Source organism: Dromaius novaehollandiae, chromosome 26 (assembly GCF_036370855.1).
Source record: "Dromaius novaehollandiae isolate bDroNov1 chromosome 26, bDroNov1.hap1, whole genome shotgun sequence".
Taxonomy (NCBI): Eukaryota; Metazoa; Chordata; class Aves; order Casuariiformes; family Dromaiidae; genus Dromaius; species Dromaius novaehollandiae.
The window spans coordinates 6,744,200-6,753,045 of record NC_088123.1 but is presented as its reverse complement, the minus strand read 5'-3'; the positions used below and the strand labels follow the sequence as shown (position 1 = coordinate 6,753,045).

The window sequence follows — 8,846 nt, the reverse complement described above, 5'->3', positions numbered from 1 at the left end:
GACCTCTGGGCAGCCCCGGAGCGGTGCCCGCGATGGGAGGCGACGTCCAGCTGCCCCCCTGCCTGTGCACGTGCTCTGCCAGCCGAGGCGGCCTGAGACCGTGCCAGACTCATTTCACTGATGACTGGTGCCCAGGGCTGCGAGAGCCTCGTGCCCTCCCCCCATGCACCCTCTCCCCGCATGAACCACCCTCGCTGCCCTCCCCAGCCGGCTGAAGGGACCCCGTGTCCGAGCCCCCCCGCCATGTCCGGGGCAGGGAGAGGCCAGGGCGGTGCGGGACGGCGAGGCGGCACGTGGGCCCGTGGCTCCGGGCACGCTGCAGACACGTTTATTTCCCCGGCGCGGCGCCCCGGGCCCCCCGGCCGGCCGGCGGCAGCGCCGGGCACCGTGCCACGCCGCGCCGCGCTGCACCGCGCTCCCCGCCGCGGCCGGCTCCAGCCGCCTACTTGCAGCCTTGCAGGACGCCCACGGCCTCGCGCACCGCCGAGAAGATCATGCCGTCCATCTGCAAGGGGAGCAAAGCCGGGCTCAGCCCCGCCGCGCCCCCGTCCCCGTCCCCGTCCCCGTCCCCGTCCCCGCGGGCGCTAGCCCCCCACCTGCGCCCGGAGGCGGCGTGCGGCCCCGGCGGGGCCGGTGCTGTGGTCCCTGAGGCGGGCGGCGTTCTCCGGCGAGAGGAACCGCTGCTCCACGCTGACGGTGCCGGTGAGGGTCTGCACCTGCCCCGAGCGCCGCCGGCGTCAGCAGCCCGTGGGGACGGCGGCACGCGGGGACGGCGATGCCGGGACCTCCCCGGCCCGTGGCACGACCGGGAAGGGGCGGCATCCCTTGTGCGAGGGCACATATCCCTCATGCGAGGTCATGCATCCCTCGTGCGAAGTCATGCATCCCTCATGTGAGGTCACGCATCCCTCATGCGAGGTCATGCATCCCTCGTGCAAGCTTCCCCAGGCGGGCACATCTGGGTTTTCCAGCATTGCACCATTCCCAGTCACTGTAACCCCAATAAACGCCCCCCCCCCCCGGCCCCCCGGGCAGCACCGGGACCCCCGGCACCCCGCGACGAGGTGCAGAGCAGCGTCCTACCTGGTGGGGAGCCCCCGCGGGCACCAGCACGGCGTCGCCGAGGAACTGCAGGAGCGTCCAGCCGCTGACGCCGCACTCCTCGCGCAGCCGCCTCCGCAGCGAGAGGTCCAGGTAGCGGCTGCGGCGGGCGCCGGGCTCCGCCTGGGCCGCCCCGTCCCGCTGCTGCTCCCGGCAGGCCTGGGGGGGCCGCGGTGAGCGGGGCCGGGGGCGGCGGGGGGCCGCGGCGGGCACGATGACAACGGCAGCACCCACCTTTTGCAAGAAGTCGCGGATGCGGCCGGCGTCCTCGGCGCGGAAGATGTGCCACAGGGCGCCGGGGCGGCTGCGGGCGTCCCCGAGGCGCTCCTGCAGCGGCACGGCCACGCCGTCCTCCGCGGCTCGCAGCAGCAGCCCTGCGGGCGCAGCGGCAGTGAGCGGGCCGGGGCGGGGGGACCGTGCCGGCAGCCCCCGGCCCCCCACCAGCCCTACCCGGCCGGTCGGGCGGCGATGCCCCGGCGTGCACCAGCACGCTGACGGAGTCGGCCGCCTCCACCGTCAGGTTTTTGGTCCCGATGGTCCTGTCCTCGGGGCGCACGCCTGCGCAGAGGGAGCAGGGGGTTGCTGCGGGGGGGGGGGCAAGCCGGACCCCCCCACCCCCCCGGCGGCACCCGGGGGCCGGGCTCACCGTAGGCCACGCAGATGCGGGGATGCAGCCAGCGGCGGCCCCGCTCGCCCCGCAGGTAGGAGGCCAGGTTGAGGCGGCCGTGCGGCCCGCAGTACTCGAGCAGCGGCAGGCTGGCGCGCAGGTTGGCGGCCCTGCGGGACACACGGGGCGCTGGCACCGGCGCGGCCCCGGGCGCGCGGCCCCGGCACGCCGCGGCCCCCCCGCCGGCACCCACCGGCACAGCTGCATGTCGCCGAAGCCGCGCTCCAGCTTCAGCAGGTCGCCGCCGCGCTCCGGCTCGGGGCAGGCTGCGGGGAGGAGAGCGGTCTCACTGCACGGCCCCGCGCCCAGGGCCGGCCCCAAGCCTCCCCGGCCCCTCGTGCTCGGGGCAGGCGATGTGCAGGAGCTCGGGCCCCTGGCGCCCACTCCACCGACACCCGTGGGGGGTTATTCCTCGCAGCACAGAGAGGCCAGACCCTCCGGCGGGGCAGCCTGGCTGGCAGGAGAGGCTGAGCCAGACAGGGGCCAGATGCAATTTCGGCGTGCTCGGCACTGAGATGGGGCTGAGACCCGGCAAACTCGTTGCATGCTAGGTGTTGAGCTGGCTCTGCAGCCCGGAAGACTCATTGCATGCCGGGCACTGAGCATCATGCAGTCTCCCCCCACCAGCCCCAGGATGCTGACCCTCCGGCCCTGGGATGCTCACCCCCCCGGCCCCAGGATGCTGACCCTCCAGCCGGCGCTCGGCTGCTTACCGGCACTGGCGGCGAAGCCGTCCCAAAACGCCTTGCTGCTGATCCTCACGCGGCCCGGCTGTGCCCGCAGGTCCACTGCCTCCAGCTCCTGCTCGCCGCCGGCCGCCCGGAGCGACTCCGGCCCCCACAGGCGCCCGTCCAGCGTCTTCTGCAGCCCTGAGACCAGCACGGGCTGCCGGGGCAGCCGGGGGGGTCACGGCGCGGCTCGGCGCAGGTGGGCAGGCGGGGGGGCCGCGGCCCCGGGGCTCACCTGGCCCTGCCGCCAGTGCTCCTGGAAGAGGCGGTAGTTGGTGGCGTGGTTGGGGTCGAGCAGCCAGAGCAGCCCGCCGGGCGCCAGCAGGCAGTGGGAGGGCGGGGGCTCGGCGATGCCGGGGCCGCTCGGCTCGCCGCCCGCCCGCCGCTCCTGGATCTTCCTCTCCACCACGCGGGCGATGATGCTGTCCAGGATGCTGGTGAGGTGGGCGTCCTGCGGACGAGGGCACCCGGTCAGCCTGGCCCGGTCCCGGTCCCGGCGGGTGCCGCGGGGCGCGCCGAGCGCGGTACTCACGCTGGGCAGGGCGGGCGAGACGGGCGCGAAGGCCATGCGCACGCCGGCGTGCCCCAGGCACAGCTTGACGGCGGTGGAGGTGAGGAGGTCGCAGAGCGTGGCGGTCTGCACGGGCCCCCGCGGCGCCGGCCCCCCCGGTGAGCGCGGCCCCGGCTCGGGGCTCTCTGCTCGGAGGCGAGGGCGGAGAGGCGGCTCGGGGCTGCCCTCCATGCCCGGCATCGCCAGGACACGTGGCGCAGCATCCCCGGAGCCGCCGGCCCTACCTTCCTTGATGGGCCTGGATGCATCCGCTTCGCCGTTGCTGCTGGGCTGGAGAGGCGGCATCTCCTCCCCCAGCTTCTCCTGAAACACCCCAAGCCAGCGGTCCAGGCGGGCATCCCGCGTGGGTCCGAGCCCTCCCCTCCGCATCCCTCTCCCCAGGCTTTCGCTCCCGGGCACCCGCCGGCGGGCTCTGCCGGAGCCCCGCTGCCCGCGGCACGGCCCCTCGTACCTGCCTGCCCCCCGCCGCCTCCGCCGGCCCCCCGTCCGCGGCGCCCATCCCGCAGGGGCAGCGCGACTTGATGTCGAACCTGGCCCGGACCTCGTGCAGCAGCCTCCAGAGCTCGGCGAGCACTGGGGACGGCGAGAGGCGGCTCAGCGCCCCGCTCGGCGGCCGCCCCGCGGGGTGGGGGGGTGGCGAGCGGGGGCCGGGGCGCTCACCGTGGGTGGGGACGAACTGCGTGGGGACGAGGGAGCCGGCGTCGTGGTCTTGCCCAGGGATGCACTCGGCCGGCCGTGCCGCATCCTCTGCAACACAGAGAGGGTGCTTTCACTAAAAGCAAAGCCCAGGGGGTTTGCACCCCCCGGCACCACCGCCTGCCTCCCGGAGCCCTCCGGGGTCTCTGTGCCCCTCCGAGCACCCCGACGGGGCTCAGCTGGGGCGCTGGGGCTTGCAGGCCCCCCGGGACCCCCGGCTCCTACCTTGGCCGGCCTCCTGCCTCCTGCCGCGGTGGCAGTCGGGGCACAGCTGGAACCCACATCTGGCGCAGCTCCAGTGGGAGTTGAAGAGGCCGCGCTGGCAGGCGTCGCAGAGCTGGGGGGCTCCTTCCCCGCGCCGCCAGGCCGTCACCCCTGCGGCAGAGCCAGCCGTCAGCCTGCCCTCCGCCTCCGAGCCCGCAGCCCGGGCGTCCCTCCGGGAACGCAGACGTCCGAGGCGCGCGGTCCGGAGCGGGCGAGGAGGGGCGTCAGGAACCATCCCGTCCCCACAGCCCCCAGTGCCCCCCGGATCCGAGCGCGGCCCCCCCGTCCCCACTCACGCTCGTGGCCCCCGCGGGTTCCCGGCCAAGCCTCCCTGTCTCGCCGCACAGCCTCGCAGAAAGGGTCGCCCAGCACCGACAGCAGGTACTTGGCCAGGCAGAGGCTGCTGCCGGCGCTCTCGCTCCGTCTCTCCCGGCCGGCGACCTCCAGGTGCAGCATCTCCCCCTCCGCGTCGTCCAGGGTGCAAAAGCCATCCACGCTCAGCTCCCCGCCGGCCCCGAAGGCGAACCTGCGCAGGGGACGGGCGCTTCAGCCGGGCGCGGGACCGACGGGGCGCACTGGCGGCGGGACTGCAGGCTCCGAGCAGGGCTGCAGAGCAGGGTGCTGCGTGCACGCTCTTGGAGGGGGCTGCAGAGCCCCGGGACGCGGCCAGGGCCCACCCTGGGCACAGCACAGCCTGGCAGCACCTTCCCCCTAAGCAGCACCGAGCCAAAACGCCGGTCCTGGCCAAAAGCGGGGGCAACCACTGTCACGAGCTTTGCTCGTGCTCAGCCTGGCTGTGCCTGTGCCCGCGGCCGACACAGAGCATCGTGCCAAGGCTGGCTGCCAACGGGCCCTTAGCTAGCCGGGTCCGAGCCCTTCTCCGACAGCGCGATCAGCTTTATTCGCGGCCAAACGAGCCCCCGCCGCCCCCGGTGCCCGCCCGCTCACCTGCGGAAGTGCAGCAGCCTGCAGGCGCTCTCGGGGGGGTCGTCGTCCTCGCCGTGGGCCCCGGGGCCGGGCTGGGCGCGGGCGGCGCAGGCGCAGCACCGCGGGATGCCGGCGGGCAGGGCCGTGCAGGGCACGCTCTGCAGGCGCCGCCGCCCCCGGGGGCCCGCGCGGCCCCGCGCTCCTGGGGAGGGCGGGAGGCAGGGGTGGGTGCCTGGCCCGGTGCAGGCGCGCGCTGCCCACCCGGCCCGTGAGGACCGCGACAGATCCAGAAACTAGGCCAGAAAGTAGGGCTGGAAAGTAGGGCTGGGAGATCTCCGGGGGTCACGTCCGACGTGCGGCACCTCCCCGAGGAGCGCTCGGCCAGCTCAGCCCCGAGCCCCCCCGGCCCCCCCCCGCGCTCTCACGTGCCCCCTCCCACCGGGCGGCACGGGAACCGGGACGCAAATCTTCCCACGCTGCCACCGGCACTGCCGGGGTGGCCTTACCTGCCTCCCCCAGCTCTGTCTTCCTCTCCTCCGGGACCGGCGGGCTCTCCGGGGCGCACGCAGCGCCCGCACGGTCCGCAGCCTTCGCCCCCCGCTTGGCAGCGCCGGCACCGTCACCGGCACCCCGGGGCCCGTCGCCGTGCGGCCGCTTGGCCGAGCGCTTGCCGTCGGCGGGCGCCTCGGGAGCCTCCCTCCGGAGCGCCTTGCCGCGCGGCGAGCACTGCTCCGAGTGGCGCGTCAGCCACGTCTGCTTCAGCTTGGCCGGGTGGCTGGGCGGGCCGGGGAAGCGGCACCCCGGGGCGCCCAGAGCCGCCTCGCCGTCCGGCCCCGGTGCTGCCGCGGCCGGGGTGGCCGAGGGGCCGAACGCCCGGCGGCCCGGGCACCGCTGGCGGCCCGGCGCAGCGCAGAGGCACGCCGGCGGCGGCTCCGCGGTGGAAAGGGCCGGCGGGTAGGGCCCGGCGCTGAGCAGAGGCGACGGGTCGGGCTCCCGCGGGCCCGCCGGCGAGCCGGGCGCCAGGCTTTGGTACGGGAGGCTCTCGGCTCGGGGCTTGGAGGGCCTGCCCGGCGCCGGCTCCGGGGGGAAATCCGCGGCGGGGGGCCGCGGGCCGGCCCAGGAGCCCCCCGGCACGCTGGGCTGCAGCGAGAAGAGCGGGGGTCCCGCGTGGCCGGTGCCGGCAGGGGCATCGGGATCGGGTGCCGCCGGGCAGGCACTGGCTCTGCCATCCCTCCACGCGGCGCCCGGCGGCTCCCCGTCGCCGTCCTGCCCCATCGTCCCCCTGCCGAGCAGCTGCGATTGCACGTGGTCCTCGGCCAGGAGGTGCAACCCGGGGTCTTTTTTCGGGTAAAACTCCTGGAGGGGAGGAGAGGGGGCTGTTAAAGCCGGCATCACCCAGGCGCAGGCGCCATCCCGGCCGCTGCCCTCCGCGGGGACCCCGTCGCGCCTCCCACAGCACCATCACGAGGTGGGGGGGCCCCCGGGGCTGCCTCAGTTTCCCCCCGCGCCACCCGGGAGGGAGCAGAGCCCGCTGTCCCCGCTTCCCGCAGCGCCCGGCAGCCGCGCCGCCTGCGTTCCCGCGGCCCGGAGGATGCTCCGCGCCCCGGCGCCGGCGCTCACCGTGTTCCCTGAGCTGGAGGGGCTGTCGAAGGGGGCCGGGGCGGCCTTGCGCCGCGGCGGGGGGCTCAGGTAGAGCGGCGGCCCCCAGGACGGCACGTAGGGCCCCAGGTGCCAGTCGGCAGCGGGGTAGCCCCCGGCGCCCAGTGCCCCGGTGCTGTCTGGCACCGCGCCGCCCAGCCCACCGCCGTACACCGGCTCCACCGGCAGCAGCGGGGACACGAGGAAGGGGCCATGCTCGGCCAGCTGGGCTTCCACGAGGAAGGGGCAGTGACGGAAAGCCGGGGGGTCGCCGTCCCCTGCGGCACCGGCGGGCTCGGCGAGGCACCGGGGCTTGCCGGGGCGCTGGCTCTCCGGCCCGGCGAAGTGCAGCGGGTAGCGGCGGTACGCGTGGCTGTAGAGGGCCAGCGGCGTGGCCAGCACGGCCTCGGGCCACCGCGGCCCCCGGCGCTCCTTGCCCGGCTCGGCCCAGCCCGCCCGGGGCTCGCCGTCACGGGGCTCCGGCCGTGGCTGCAGCTCGGTGCCGTCCTTGGGGCCGCGGGGCGGGCGGCACAGGGCGTCCCGCGCGCACGCCGGCGGGTAGGGGCAGCCCAGCCTGCCGCCGGGCTCCGGGCCCCCCTCGGAGCCCCTCCAGGGGTGCCCCGTCTCCGCCTCCAGCCCGGGGCCGTAGCCCGGGGCCACAAGTCCCAGCTCCCCGCTGCTCTCCATCACCCGGGCGTCCTGGCCGGCGTCCTGGGGTCTCCTCCAGCGCAGCAGGGCCTCCCCCATGCCGGCGTCGCTGGCCATGCCTCTGCGCCGCTCATGGGGTGCTCAGCACCGCCCCGGGCAGGCCCGACCCTGGGGGCAGAGAGCACGGCGTGAGGGGACACGGACCCCGGGCAGGGTGGGGGGCACTCGGTGCCGTTCCCATGCTGCTGGTGCCCGGAGCCAGCCCCACGCGGTTTCCGAAGGGGGAAACCGGGGCACGTGAGCATGGGGGGCTGCTGCCCCCCCCCCCCAGCTCCATCCTCCCATGCTCGGTGGGAGACCGCGGTGCCCCGAGGAGGAGGCACCCGGCTCCCGGCGAGCACCATCGGGGCGGGCACGTGGCCGCAGAGCGGCTCCCACGCCGGCCGGGCCCCCTGCGCCCAGCCCCGCGGGGCCGGCGGCCGCGGCACACCTCCACACCCAGCCTGGCCCCGCGCCCGCCGCTGGCACCCGGCGTGGCGCGGCCGTGCCCCGCGCAGGCATTCGCCTCCGGCCAGGGCCGGGCGCCGCTTCCCAGGCGGGCTGGCTGCGCGGGGGGAGCGCGGCTCCCCGCTGCCGAGAGGCCCCTCCCGGGAGGGATGCCTGGGGAGATTTGCCGGATTAGCGCTCCCCCGGGACCCGGGCCACACGCGCGCACGCTCCGGAGCCGCTTCCCGGAGGCCGGCGGCTGCATCCCGCGCTCACACAGCAAAAGCAACCCCTGCCCTCCGGACCCCCTTCCCGTGGCGCGAAGGCTGGCACGGCCGGACGGGCCGGGGGCAAGGCAAGGAGGGAGCAGGCACCGAGCCGCGGCTGCAAAAGCAGGACGGGGCGGGACAGGGGCGCGCGAGGCCGGGCGGGAGGCTGTGCCCGGGCTGGGTACCGAGCCTGGCGCATGGCCCCGTCACCTCCCGCGGCCGCAGGACATCAAGGTCCTGGCTGCCCGCCGGGGAGGGAGCATGGCACCCGCTCCAGACCCGGCTGCTGGCACCGGCGATGGCCGCGTCCCCGTTCCCTGCTCCCTGCTGGGGCGTGGAGCAGAGCTGTCGGGGGCACCCTGGGGTGCAGGATGCTCGAAATGCCGTCGAGGAGCCCCCGACACGCAGCCCGCGGCGTCCCCCGTCCCCACCGAGCTCTCTACCTGGGGCGGCTCAGGGTCGCTCCATCCGGCCCCCGGCGCGCTCCGCGGCAGGCTCAGCGCAGCTGGGCGGAGGAGCAGCTCCGCGCGGGGCGGCTCCGCACCAGCACCGGGGCCCGGAGAGGCGAAGCCGGGCGGCGGGGAGCACCTAGACCCACAGGCTGAAGGGGTCGGGCTCCGGGATCTGGAGGAGGCAGAAAGCCGCCCGCGTCGCCCGTGGGATGTTCTTCTCCGAACTCTGCAGCTGGGTTTTCTGATCCATTGGCCTGGGGATGTCCGTGCTCCTCCCTAGCGTCCTCGGAGCGGGGGGTCCCGCGCCGCGCTCGGGCGGAGGGGGAGAGCGACCCGCGGGAACGGTGCCGGCACCGGCAGCGAGCCCCTTCGGCGGCGGCGGCACGCGGCGAGCGGCTC

General features: G+C 76.3%; 1 protein-coding gene across 1 annotated transcript; it reads right to left on the bottom strand.

Moving 5' to 3' along the window:
* Nucleotides 1–363: 363 nt before the first annotated feature.
* Nucleotides 364–7,421, bottom strand: HR (HR lysine demethylase and nuclear receptor corepressor). Its single transcript, XM_064497798.1, has 18 exons — nucleotides 6,575–7,421; nucleotides 5,461–6,310; nucleotides 4,976–5,156; nucleotides 4,324–4,553; nucleotides 3,989–4,138; nucleotides 3,728–3,814; nucleotides 3,507–3,640; nucleotides 3,292–3,355; nucleotides 3,029–3,192; nucleotides 2,732–2,947; nucleotides 2,482–2,653; nucleotides 1,962–2,034; nucleotides 1,748–1,878; nucleotides 1,552–1,659; nucleotides 1,336–1,475; nucleotides 1,084–1,260; nucleotides 597–716; nucleotides 364–505 (listed from the first exon to the last, which is right to left on the bottom strand). Exons 1-18 carry the CDS (start codon nucleotides 7,355–7,357, stop codon nucleotides 443–445), a joined length of 3,843 nt encoding a protein of 1,280 aa, XP_064353868.1. The 5' UTR covers nucleotides 7,358–7,421; the 3' UTR covers nucleotides 364–442.
* Nucleotides 7,422–8,846: the final 1,425 nt, after the last annotated feature.

Excerpts from the sequence above, each read along its gene's own strand:
- HR (XM_064497798.1), bottom strand. The coding sequence starts at position 7,357 with ATGGCCAGCGACGCCGGCATGGGGGAGGCCCTGCTGCGCTGGAGGAGA. Across the intron at positions 4,139-4,323 it reads AACCCGCGGGGGCCACGAGC|GGGTGACGGCCTGGCGGCGC; the intron begins GTGAGTGGGGAC and ends GCTCTGCCGCAG. Across the intron at positions 3,641-3,727 it reads GCAGTTCGTCCCCACCCACG|TGCTCGCCGAGCTCTGGAGG; the intron begins GTGAGCGCCCCG and ends CGCCGTCCCCAG.